Genomic DNA, 12,287 nt, shown 5'->3' on the forward strand with positions numbered 1-12,287 from the left:
ACCATTTCTTTCCACCCCTAAAGCCCCCATGCCAATCGGAACCCAGAGCCATAGTCTATGTATACTGCATACCAAGAGATTTCGTCAGGCGGGTGTACACAAGATACATACGATGGGTGACTTACTAGCTCCCCGTCAATCATCCTATGCATTGGCCATGATATTCTCCAACTCATTACTTTCACCTCACCCGAGATTGCAGATGTCGAGGAAAGCCAAGTCTCAAGAGAGGGAGCATTTTTGATCTGGAATGTACCTGGACCGATGATTAAGGAGCAAGGCTGCCGGGTGAATATCACTCATCACTACTGTCGTCACGGATGAAACTCACTACTCACCTTTTCACGTCAACAAATCCCACCACGGCTCTTCACTCTCACCTCTCACAAGGCATCGGGAAACACATGAAACCCCGGCAACTGCCCCTGAGCCTTCACAAACACTATTTCCTGATGTCCGCTCAGCCCCTAACGACTTGCCGCCCGATGCGACTGTGGTCGACGAGGGGGAGATACCTTCACCCACATTAGCGATGCCCATACACACCATATTTGTACTCACATGAATGCTTTGTGTCGTCGCCCACACTCGCTTCGCCCAAAACCCTGCCCTAGTCCTACAGCAAGAGAGCGTGCCGTGTATTGTCAGAGGATTATCAGACGGCCACTGGGGGATCAGAGGATCATCATGATGTCCACGGATGCACGGGGGAGGTACTTGTACTCACAGAGTCAATGTGCAACCCATTCCACCTACCACGCCCATCTTCACCAATCAGAATTCCCAACACACACATCTGTCGTGTCTGAACTTACACCACCGCCGTTTAGCTTCCCATGACACGATCAACGCTCAGCGCTCAGCTCCTGTACTCACTCCACCACCCGAGCTAAGACACCAGACGTCCCCTTCTAGAGTATCACGCGGCACGGACCCAAGCTCACCTGTTCACGGCTTCCATCTACCCCGTCGCCCCAGTCCCGTCCATTTGCGACACCAACCGATGCCGCCGTTGGCTCCTCGACCTCCATCACTATCACCTGGAACATCATTTGCCAAAAACGACACAACTAGCGGCTGCTTATCGTTCGCCGCTACTTCCCCACCTAATGCCGTGAATGTCCTCGATGTGGGATGGCTCACTACAACGAGCACATTGCGCTGTGCGGTCAACTGTGCATCGAAGTCCGCAGTAGGCAACCGTTGTGGAAGAGAGAAGTTACAACTTCGTATTGACGTAAATGGTCTCGGAGATACCTCGGACCTATCACGCGCACACTGTTCAAAGTTCAAACGTTCACCGCCACCGTATTCTACCCGCCGGCGACTCACTCCAGTGTCCATGCCAAATTCCAATACCTCCCAACTCCACGCCAATGCTCAGCGAAGGACGCTACATTCATATCCTCCAAAGATGTCACTTCTTTTATAACATCCCTTCCATACGTACTTTTCAGTTCCAACGTTAACGCCTCAGTCACCTCTTCGACAATGGAACCAAGGACCCGTTCTACCACCACGGGGGAGGTAGTCTTGGTGGTGGGACGAACGGAGGATAACACCTCGTATAGAACATTTCAAATACGAAATTGGGGGGAGCTCATTTGCGTCTTGAAGGATCTGGGGGAGATCAACACTTTTCTCAATGTCAGGGTGAACGTGGCAGAGATCAGTGGTCACCCTCGCTTGCACAAATGCCATTTTATCACTTTTCCAAACCCTCCTACACCTTCCACTTCCCTCCTACACATTCCACTTCCCGACTTTGCACAAACCTCCTCAACATCCCAACTCATAATCCGCCAAACCGCAGCAGCAGGCAGCATAACAATAGCCCATCCTCCTCAACCGACCACCTCATTCTAGAAAATCGCCGTTTCAAACCTCACAACTTTTGCGCGCCAACACACCTCACCATCTCTGCCATATGTAATAACGGGAACACGTATCCTGTGGGATTGACGGATAGGATTATACTCGGAACGGCGACTCCAAGTGTGGTGTGGTGTGGGACGTGTATTCATACCAGCAGGCGCACACCAATAGCTTGCGCAGGCGACGTACATGTTGAATACCGGGGCCCGTAGGCACCGAGCCGTGGGGGTATCCTGCCGAATGTACAGGCCTTTTGATGGTATCGTCCCATCTGGCGCTCGAAATTCCTGCATCCCATCGTTTCTATTACCCAAGGACTCTCATCTCGCGACATTTTCGTTTCCTCCATCGGCACTATGATTCCCTACTCACTTTATCCCAACACGGCCACTTGTATGGTCCACCCCCGACATCACATAATCCTCCACCCTACGACCTTGATCTTCCTCTCCTCCGCTAACCCAATCACGTTACATATGAAGTACAGAAAATCAACGACACCATATTCTCTTTGATCCCTTTAACCCATTAAATCACTGGTCTCTGCAGCAGTCATCGCAAACCCCTCTATCCGACTTCCGTCGTTGACAGTGCATTCCAACGCAGGCCCGAGGGCTTAGACTTTCATCACCCACCTAACTCGGTTTTCATCACCAGCCCCACTCTACGTTCAATGCAAAGTTCAGTTATCACCAGAATCAGAGAGATCAGTTCAACGTGTCGTCAGTGCATCTAAAAATCACTCTCGTCAATCAACGTATTACCCCGGAACATCATCCTCTCCCTGCCGCTATATACTGCCGCCCACTCATCAAAACGTTGCCGACGCACTCAAGCTGGAGTCCTTCAGGTCTCTCGTTGTCTGGGGGAGTGTTAGAGGAGACGTCTCGTGACCTTCATTGTATACGTGTATGTTTTTATTATTTCTTTCCAGTCCTTTTATTTCCCTTTTCTCTCATTCACATTTACCTCCGTTATTTACTAGTCTTTACCTCAAGCCACAAATCCTTCCCTTTATATACGAAACCTTATTTCTGTCTCACCTCAGTCGTTCCTCACTTTACGGTGACTGACGTCTGAGGTGAGTACTTTCTACGATACATTATCGTTATCTACATTATTGACTTCCTGTAGTTTTATTTGCTTCTACAGGTAGTCTATCTAATCTCAGTCGTTCCTCACTTTACGGTGACTGACGTCTGAGTTTTATTTGCTTCTACAATACAGAAATGGATACATGATAAATCCAACACCTGTGTCCATACAGGACCCCCGAAAATCCTGCTAAATGGTAGATACCGATCCGGACAGAAATTTTCAAAATGAGGTGCTAGGTTAGATACAAACCGGACAGGTTTTCGAAAAAATCAGCAAAATGCTAGATACGAAATCTGGACAGGTTTGCGAGGAGATTGACAGGCTGGATACTAACCGGACAAGTATGGTCGCTTAGTCTAACGGAAAAAATGTATGTACTTCACTACGCTCGTCGTGTGGTCTGGGGTTCGAATCTTGCACTGCACACAAAATTTGGCCCTGAGTTGGCTAGATACGAAGTTTGGACAAATTTTTGAAAATTTGTCTAGGCTAGATAAAATCCGGACATACTTCGCCAAAATTGGTACGGACAAGAATCTGGAAATCGGCAATTTTAGTATCTACCCTTTAGCAGGATTTTCGGGGGTCCTGTCCATACCAACCGATAATTACTTGACCCTCACTTGAAATAGATTATTTGAAGTACAAACGAGGTATTTGCACTACGAAGTACTGTAATAGTAAGGACAGTCAAAGGTCTGAGTACAGGTCAAGTAAATATAATAAGTACAGTTGTGCAAAGAGGTCGATGCAAGGGCAAATGCATGAGTAGAGCAAGTAAGATAATGGAAAAAAAAGGCCAGGCATAATGGGAATGCTCGGACATATGTAGAATTGAATTCCAGCATAACCATCACTTTTCCTCCATTGTATGTTCGCTATGCCAGACCACAACGCTCGGTGACGCCTTCGCCAACTCCGAATCGTCAATATGGACATCCGTCTCTATCTCTTTGCGAACGAAAAGTTGGATGTTATCGGTCGTCAATGTTATATGCTATCAGGTCAAGTCTTCATTTTTCATCCTCCATGAAAAAAAGGGGAAGCCTACGGTAGACTCTCCAGGAAGACCAATCATCCCACGTAGCTCTTCTCGACAAAGCAGTGTGTGCATGAGCGTCTGAACGGAGTCGCGTCAGCGTAAATGGCGGGTTTCAAATCTACAACACTTACATTGCTGTACAAGCGGCTGATTGGTACACCGAATAAGCTGTAGAACTCGGTGTCCCTATCGGCAAGGTATAAAACCAACGTCAGAACAGACACAACACTGGTCAAGAGTCCTAATACGATGTAAGGTCAGGTTAGTGCCTTTGGCGCAGGGGATTAGAAGACACCTGTCTGTACCGTCGTCTGCATAAGACGGTTTATTATACTATCAGATCTCTGAAATCCCGTTCGTGATTGGGAAAGTGAATGCAATAAGATACCTGCGGAATAGGAGTGATCAAACACGTCAAGCGATTCAAACGCAAACGCGAACCAGTAATCAGGACGTTCACGCCGACCTCCAGACAAAGCCACACAGATATCAGAGAGCTCATTCCCCCTGTTTCCATCATGCTAGTCATTATGAAATCAGCGCCGAAGACAAGACTCAGTCGTTGTGAAACGATGGCATACGTTTTGACATTGCAGACCTTGACGCCGAAGATAATGCCAAAAATAAAAGCGGCAGCAGCCAGAACCAACACGGTAGCGTATAACGCAACGCTCTTTTTAAGCCTGAGGATCCTGGGGAAAAACGAATGAGCAAAGGGAATTACAGATGATGAAGCGGCAACTCACCGATATGCCAAAAACACCTGCGTTATGCAAGCCGTGACCGTAGCTACAAATACCCATGCTGGGTAAGGCCAAACAGGTCCTGACATACAGAAAGGATCAACCTCGACCGCGGACAAGTTCGGTAGAAACGTACTGGCCAAAGCTAAGGGATTGACAAAGTCATCTACACTGGTGAGTGATGTTAGGCATTTGTTATGGCGAGGCATTGATGATGGATACGCACGCATAGACCCAAGCGAGGTAGATTAATCTAAACAAGATTATTACTTGACGTTTGTCGTAGATAGTAATACTCCGCTCAACTCACGAACTGCTGTGGAAGGTGTCGAGGCAGAGTAACGAAAAAACGGTGAGTCTGCCGGCCATATTTATGGTATCAGTGAAGGCGATCGCATCGTCAAACCGGACACTGACCGAATCCATAACGCGTCGTTGAATGCTATTCGTCGAGCGGTCAGGACCTGATCGAGGGGAAACGGTAGCTGGTGACTCACCAGTATTGTAATACGATGCATATTGAAATGTCAGTAGGCCATAGAGATAGGTGTTAACTTGCGGACCCAAAGAAAAGTCAGCCCAGATCACGGCTCCTCAGCGTCAGGAAAATTTCCTCACAAAAGATGCCCAGCAAAAGAGGGCCTATCCATAGTCAGTAAACTGCAATATGAGAAGGGAGCATGAATCTCACCAAGAGTTACCTCAAAAATATGCATCGGAGAGGTGAGGGGAATGAGTAAGTAACTGAAGCGAGAAGAGGGTGTGGGCGGTGGCCAACTTCAGGATTGTCCACGAGGGTCGACCTCAGCGCCATCCCTTACTTGGTAGATGAAGCAACCGAACATGAAGGGATTGTGTTAGATAAGGGGGTGCGCAATTGAATAGGAAATGAGTTGGGACTCCGACGGTTGTCAGGCCAACGTTGCTATGGAAGTATCTTTTGGTTGTGAAGCCTCTTTACTCTGCACATCCCCTCAGGTGTTTATGAAGACTCGGAAAAATCATATTGTCCGCCCTCTTCCCTCTTGCTGTTTAAATTCGATCGAAGCCGCGGACCTCTCTGCGGAGATTTGGATAGACTGCTGTAGAGGTGTGATTCACAGTATCTCGCTTTGGTTTGAATCAATTGAAAGCGCGAAACATCAGATTCCAGACATTGATGTCGCCGTGTCCCAATCCATTCTTCCACAGTTGATAGTGAGCTAAAGACTACGTGAACTAAGATACGACTTCACATGTAGTATCGAAGTCTGTCTAGGAGAGACTAGCTAAAGACAGGTGTTGACTTCATCATTCCTCTCCAAGTGCCCTTTTACACTTCCGTTGATGGCCTTGGACCTCTTGTATAATCGCTTCGATGTTCCCCGCTGTTATTGCAATGACAGAATTGAGTCATTCATCTGGGTTTTTGCTTGGGTGACCGTTGGGTCCGCATCTACCACAGTAAATGGTCAAGGCGATTACGTTCCTGGGCAACAGGTACTTAGCTCCTCAGATGTTCAAAATCGCAAACTCTTGCTTCTTTAGGTTATACAAAGTAACGCCCAACCCGTCCTACAGAACCAAATGGCCCATTGCCCAGCACTCGCTTCAGTGGTTACGCGAGCGAGAAGTCGCCTGCTTAGTGCGTCGACGGGGCCGGCGGTCCGCTGCGAAAGAGTTGAATGACGAAGAGATCAAGAAGAGATATATTATGAATCCATTCCTACGGCCTTTGTTAACGGGTCTGACCCTTTGAATAATTTATGGGTCAGATGAATTCCTTGAATTTTTTTACAATTTATTTCAGGTGTACGAGTATCTACGTACCACGCTTGCAGCTTAAATAAACAAGGCGTTGCGTTCTATGCATTATAATTATTTGTTCGAGGTTTGCGCGTATGTCCGAAATGGAGTACATATGAAAAAGAAATCTAGTTCTCATTCTTTACGAGCTAAAGAAAAATATTACGTCTTTAATAGAGTATCAGGAGACAGAACGACAACTTCATGGGCCCTCAGCCTGATCTGGACCTCGCTGAGTGGGTGTATCGATACATGTCATCGGTGAAAGATTGGTCATAATAGGCAAGCGTTGAGAGCTAGAGCTGCTACACCAGCCAGAATATCCACTCGTGATGAGGAAGCCCCGTTATGAGAGAGGGGGATTGTGGTCGTGGTTGAAGCGTCTACCGTATTTTGTGGCGCAGTGGGAGAGGGGGGTGCACCAGCATCGTTGGATTTTATGGTAGTAGGTGGCTGACTACCACTAGTAGTCGGACCAGCAGCTTGACTACTAGTAGATGACTGTGCTGAGGCCGCGGTAGCCACCGCGACTGTGCTAGAAGGCAATCCTGGTATGGTGAGTGTTACGCCCTGGTCATAACAATTCGTCACGTCCGGGTCAGGTTGTTGAGAAAGTTTGTAGAGGACGTACGACGGCGAGACAAGTGGCTTGGGAGATCCTGTAGGTGGTCGTGAGATCTGCCCCGCTGCAGTGTTGCAGAATGCAAGTACTGGTGCTTGTGAGATATTCCTGGTTGTTGCATAGACACACGTAGTTCGTCGCTGCGCAACCACCCAAATTTGGGTTAACAAAGCAAGGGTAGGAGCACGCTGGTTGTAGATGTAGGTCAGATGTATGGTGGATTGTTTGAGGACGAGCGCCTACTTGGGAGAGCTGGCACGGTCTGGCGGAGTCCAAGGATGTTGGATGCAACTGATTCGAGTGCGGAGCTGAGGGATGTTGCCAAAAGAATGAGAGGGAAGCGCATCGCACTTGGCGTCCGGTGTCCGAGAAGGAAAAGAGTGGGGGAAAGAGTGGTCAATGGTGAACCATCTTACATATAAATTTGAATGCCCAAGTAACCCTGTGCGTTATTTATAGTCCTTTCCAGATTCTCCCACCATCTGTCTGTGCCTCATTTTTCATTCTTCCCAATTTCTCCCACCAGTCACCGACTACGCCCCTTTTGAGCATAAAGTTATAAAACGGAAGTCAACTGCAACCACCAGGCAATTGTGGGAAAGAGAGACGAACAACTTCGAGTAGAAAGTAGAAAGTGTTCTATTCTTGAAGATATCCAAATTCCGCTCAACTTGCACGCTCGAAAAGGTTGCCATGGAGGTGTATTTGAGATCAATGGCGTTCGCGAGTTCATAGCCACGAGAGATAGCATTGGTAACGGTAGCAGTGACTGGAGTCGATAAGATGGAATGTTGTTGCAGAGACAGTTGTAGTCTAGTGCTGGGCAGGCTGCAGCGACCTAGGTCGCCGTCACATTGGCTGACGAAAGCTAGATGAATGGGTCGACCTTATTTCGTATGAGCTTAGAGAAACAACATACGAGAGACAGCGACGTCCTGACGAGTGAACAAGGGGGCAAATGCCGAGGTCGAGGCGGCGAGGAGCGCATCAGAGACGAGCGCGAAACGCATTACACTTCAAAGGTTCGCAGCTAGAAATTCACGAAAGGGAACAACAAGGTGTGCTGGTGGGAAAGCCTGATCTGCTTTATAGGACTCCGGGGACATCCCCGGCTCAAAGGAACCCCCAAAAGCCAATCCAGGTACGAGCAGGTGAGCGGTGACGGAGGGGGCGCAATGGAGAGGAGTAGCTGCCTTCCTTCCCGCCTTCCTTCAATCTTCCTGGACTCAAAATCGGCGTCTCAGATGCAGTATCGAGCGCTATAGGGTGTCGAGGTGAGCACTAGCTACGTAACGAAGGTCAGCGATCCCGTCGTTACTGTCTGATTATAAGTGCGTCGAGCTCACCGTACGAGGACCAATCTTTCGTCGCAGAACACTTTCTCACGAAGGAGGAACGTCGTAACAACCATCGATTTTGCTCGTTCAAAGAACGTTGGGAGGTGTTGGTGGGTTCTAACGAAAAGGTACATGAGGTTTTGAAGATGTTGTAGCGGTATCAACGACTTACGTGCCAATGCCAGATCATGCCCGCCGATAACCATCCTCCCCTGGATCATTCACGAATGATGGAATCCGTGGAGGGGATATGCTGTGAATCAATGCATGGGTCACCAAAACTTACGTTTATCTCGCCCCCAGGCCCAGCACCCTCCTCGTGAGCCTTCGTTACTGCCCGCATACTCTAAGTTGTGCATCGTCGAGTGAACGATCCCGATATCTACTTCGTCTAGCTTGTTTCGAAGTGACAAGCACAGATTTCGTGCTCAACGAACGAACAAGGTAGAGATGGACGCTGGCTGTCAGAGCTTGAGACAACAGGAGTTTGGCGGGTGCCTACCTATGTAGGTATCGCGTTCATCCCCATCACTCGACTTTCGACCCATCTACGTCGTTGCACCTCAATCCCTATCGCTACCCGTCCGCCCACGAGCACATCCCTCCCCTGGTTCCCCGCTATCGTCCGTCTAGACGACTCTGCTGGCCAGTGGTCACGGACCAGAGGTGTTGTGCCTCTGCACCCACCGGTCCTCGCCATCCCAACACGTTCCATCGTCCTACCGTCTGTAGTAGGTAGATACGTAGCCAGACGGCGTCTATTTACTTTCTGTCAGATGGCAATGTATCAAAGGGCGTAAAAATAAACGACTTGCAGCAAAGGATGATCGATGAGCTCCTCTCCGACTCCGAGCTCGTGAGCTCTGAGCTTCAAAGTCTTGCGTTTACGCGCTCATGGACGTTGTCCAGTTCATCCTGAAACGAGGTCTGAGAAAAGCTGCATGATTTGGTACGTTATTAATGGTGCCGGTGAGTGCTTACCTTGTTGTCGTCTCCTCCTGCGTCTTGTCGCCCATTCACCCACCCACTATCCACCTTCGTTCGTCAGATTGTTTCCGGCATCGACAACACTTCTCCCATCGCCATTCAAATATTCACGCGTCGGCCAAAGACAATAATATGCCCTCGCATCCTAGGGAAGGACTGACAATAACATGGTCGTCAGCACCGTCCGAGTCAACGAACCCAGCAAGGGAAGTCCTCACCTTTGCTGCCGTCCTTCGTCACCCATCCACATCTTTCACGCACGATCCACCTCTCAATTGTGTTCGTTTCTTCCAACGCTGTCTCTGAGAGGTCCGGCATCATATAGTCCTCGCTGTTGCGCTTTCGGACGTTTGGACGTTCCGTTGGTGAGGTATCTAGAGCTTCTTGTGAGATGAGGTGTTTATGGGTAGGGAACGCGCATAGATTGGCGTCCAAAGGCCTGAGCAATGTATGCGGTCGATTACCGTGGTACCAAGTGCGATTACGGGCGTCGTTGATGGTGTACAATAAAGAGACGTCAACACGAACGTTGAAGCCACCATATCGCGAGTAATAAACCCAAAAGCATTTCCGTTCGTCCATGCATGCATGCATGCCTACAGCGTCCAATAAATACACAACACTACACTCTAGAACAACATCCCCCGATCATGCTTCACCACAACAGAACTAGCCCTCGTCGACTTGTTCGGCATCTTCTCCCAAATCGGATCAACGTCCGGTCCTTCAAGATCACCAGCGCCGTCCCAGCCCCAACACCATACTATCAAACGCATATATTTTATTAGATGGAGAACAGGAAAAAGAGGGGAAAGAATACGAACCTTGTTCTGGGCCGGAGTTGAATTGGAGGGCTTCCGCTTCTTCAGGTGAGAACAGACGATCGTGTGGGCCGAACCACGATCTGTCTTGGGGGTCTGTGCGAGGATCGTCAGGGAGCCCTCCGAGGCGCTTGTACCCACGGATGGCGGTCAAGTTCCGTCGTTCCGGGTGGATGATATCAAACACTTTCTGTAGTAAGGATGCATTAAAATCAGTCAAAGCCAAAAAAACATCGGAAACGCACCGAATCATAAGCGAGTTTAACCCTAGGCACCATCATAATCCTCCCATACCCCGCCTCCCAATAATCATTGCAAATCAAACTACACTCACTCGCACTACACTCCCCCTCCGTAATCTTCGCCATCCTAAACCTCACATGCGGCGGCGAATAAAACGGCGCAGGATCAAGCACCGCAATCCCATTCCAACAGCTCTGCACCTGAATAGGTAAATGCCTCTGAAACCGATCCGAACTATCCTGATGGTGGAATATCTTTTCGAATGGCGCGTTCTCGAGCGCAGTGCCGTTGATATCCCTCGCCACCCAGTTATCGTAGAAAACGGGGGACGAAATCTCTTCGTGGTACATGTAATCCGCTGCGCATGTGATCCCGGCGTTGTTGATGCGGCTTTGCCAGATGAGTTCGAGAATGTCGTCGACGCAGGGTAGGATGTCGTTCATGAATATAATCGTATCAAAGTACTCCCCTTCCGAATCCCGTAGTTCATGCAGAGGGACGAAAGCGGAATTGCGGACCTCAGCGAGGTACTCGATACGATGGTTGAAAGCCCCCCTCGTCCTCGACGACGTCCTTATAGTAATCCGCATCCCAACACTCCTCGTCAACGCATCGAATATCCGTAGTAGAGCCTTCGTCTGATCACTAGACCCATTCTCGTAAATCGAGACGAAGACATTATGGTACCCCAGAATCGCAGCCGTCCGAAAGAGAGTGGCAAAGAGGTCGGGAATGACGTCGAAGGAGTTGTAGAGGTTGATAGCAAAGTAATACTTATGTTCGCTGGGCATAACATCCCTCCTATGCACCTTATCCACATCCAACTCGGACCCAAACAATCCCGAAAGCCACGAATCGCGCGAAGGTGGGTTATGCCCTACAAGCGGTGCATAGCGCTCAAGCGCCTGAGCAGTATACAGCGGTTGAGCATGGCGTGTACATTCCTTGGTATAATGCGGTGACAGCGTCGTCAAAAGATCAAGTACACGCTGGCGCTGATCGAGTGTGGGGAGCTGGATGGGCTGTCGACTTTGTTGGTGGGATTTGGCGGGGATGTGGCCGCTTCGCCAGACGGGCGTTGTGGGCGAGGTGAGGGGGACGATGCGGGCGAAGAGGAAGCCGAAGAGGATGCCAATGAAGAGGGCGAGGGGGGTGGGTATGCGCCGGAGCTGGTAGGCGATGGAGGTGGTGTGGAAGGACATGGGTGCACGAGGCTGCACGATGAGGGAGACCTTGGGAGAGACCCAAATTTGTTGTCACTGTTCGCTGTCACGAGTGCCTGATCATCGGTGCCTGATAGACAAAATTTACACTCCTTTTTTGTTGCGACGGCTACTCTTGTGCTTGAAACTCAACTGGTATCCCTCCGTGCGACATAGGTACGTTGTCTGCAGAATTCTGGCCGTATTTCAATCCTACATTACATAACTATAAAAAGCGTCAATCATCCCCTTTGCATATGAATCCCGGTGTGCGATACATTTATGATTTGATCGCGGAATGACAGGCCTATACTTACCCCTCAGATTAATTATCTAAACCATATCGTTCCAAAAAGCCCTCCAAGAAGCAAACCTACGGAAACTACAGAGTAATCAGTGCAGAGCCACGCCAACCAGCCGAATTGGTCTTTCTTTTCCCCTTCCTTATCCCCTGGACCGCCTTGAGAGTCTCGCGATTCATCGTTCAACGCCTCAGGATCTCTTCTCTCCAATTACGACCTCTGCTCCCTCC

At 49.2% G+C, this 12,287-nt stretch overlaps 6 protein-coding genes across 6 annotated transcripts; 1 reads left to right on the plus strand and 5 right to left on the minus strand.

Moving 5' to 3' along the window:
* Positions 1–55: 55 nt before the first annotated feature.
* LACBIDRAFT_330783 (uncharacterized protein) lies at positions 56–2,066 on the minus strand (the record flags this gene model as incomplete). Its single annotated transcript, XM_001885139.1, is given in 10 exon segments — positions 56–64; positions 126–281; positions 562–605; positions 757–796; positions 816–830; positions 877–944; positions 1,002–1,264; positions 1,333–1,393; positions 1,451–1,562; positions 1,911–2,066. The coding sequence occupies 10 exon segments, from the start codon at positions 2,064–2,066 to the stop codon at positions 56–58; spliced, it is 924 nt and encodes a 307-aa protein (XP_001885174.1).
* A 720-nt stretch (positions 2,067–2,786) lies between these two features.
* LACBIDRAFT_304848 (uncharacterized protein) lies at positions 2,787–2,948 on the plus strand (the record flags this gene model as incomplete). Its single annotated transcript, XM_001885040.1, has 1 exon — positions 2,787–2,948. The coding sequence occupies one exon, from the start codon at positions 2,787–2,789 to the stop codon at positions 2,946–2,948; it is 162 nt and encodes a 53-aa protein (XP_001885075.1).
* An 878-nt stretch (positions 2,949–3,826) lies between these two features.
* On the minus strand, positions 3,827–5,474 carry LACBIDRAFT_304849 (uncharacterized protein; the record flags this gene model as incomplete). Its single annotated transcript, XM_001885140.1, has 11 exons — positions 3,827–3,970; positions 4,025–4,093; positions 4,147–4,256; positions 4,311–4,403; positions 4,457–4,707; positions 4,762–4,929; positions 4,985–5,011; positions 5,176–5,200; positions 5,256–5,312; positions 5,377–5,400; positions 5,450–5,474. 11 exons carry the CDS (start codon positions 5,472–5,474, stop codon positions 3,827–3,829), a joined length of 993 nt encoding a protein of 330 aa, XP_001885175.1.
* A 1,342-nt stretch (positions 5,475–6,816) lies between these two features.
* LACBIDRAFT_330785 (uncharacterized protein) lies at positions 6,817–7,511 on the minus strand (the record flags this gene model as incomplete). Its single annotated transcript, XM_001885141.1, has 3 exons — positions 6,817–7,113; positions 7,175–7,353; positions 7,409–7,511. 3 exons carry the CDS (start codon positions 7,509–7,511, stop codon positions 6,817–6,819), a joined length of 579 nt encoding a protein of 192 aa, XP_001885176.1.
* Positions 7,512–7,698: 187 nt separating this feature from the next.
* Positions 7,699–9,928, minus strand: LACBIDRAFT_330786 (uncharacterized protein; the record flags this gene model as incomplete). The annotated part of the gene is made up of 10 exons (XM_001885142.1): positions 7,699–8,033; positions 8,085–8,179; positions 8,289–8,424; positions 8,512–8,619; positions 8,675–8,714; positions 8,789–8,848; positions 8,944–9,000; positions 9,190–9,260; positions 9,484–9,529; positions 9,751–9,928. Coding segments are annotated over 10 exons (1,125 nt in total), but the record flags the coding sequence as incomplete, so codon positions are not given.
* Positions 9,929–10,118: 190 nt separating this feature from the next.
* LbCAP59-like (CAP59-like protein) lies at positions 10,119–12,097 on the minus strand (the record flags this gene model as incomplete). Its single annotated transcript, XM_001885143.1, has 4 exons — positions 10,119–10,252; positions 10,314–10,500; positions 10,556–11,566; positions 12,095–12,097. The coding sequence occupies 4 exons, from the start codon at positions 12,095–12,097 to the stop codon at positions 10,119–10,121; spliced, it is 1,335 nt and encodes a 444-aa protein (XP_001885178.1).
* Between the last annotated feature and the right edge of the window lie 190 nt (positions 12,098–12,287).

The sequence above is a fragment of the Laccaria bicolor genome, genomic scaffold (genome assembly GCF_000143565.1).
Source record: "Laccaria bicolor S238N-H82 LACBIscaffold_29 genomic scaffold, whole genome shotgun sequence".
Classification (NCBI taxonomy): Eukaryota; Fungi; Basidiomycota; class Agaricomycetes; order Agaricales; family Hydnangiaceae; genus Laccaria; species Laccaria bicolor.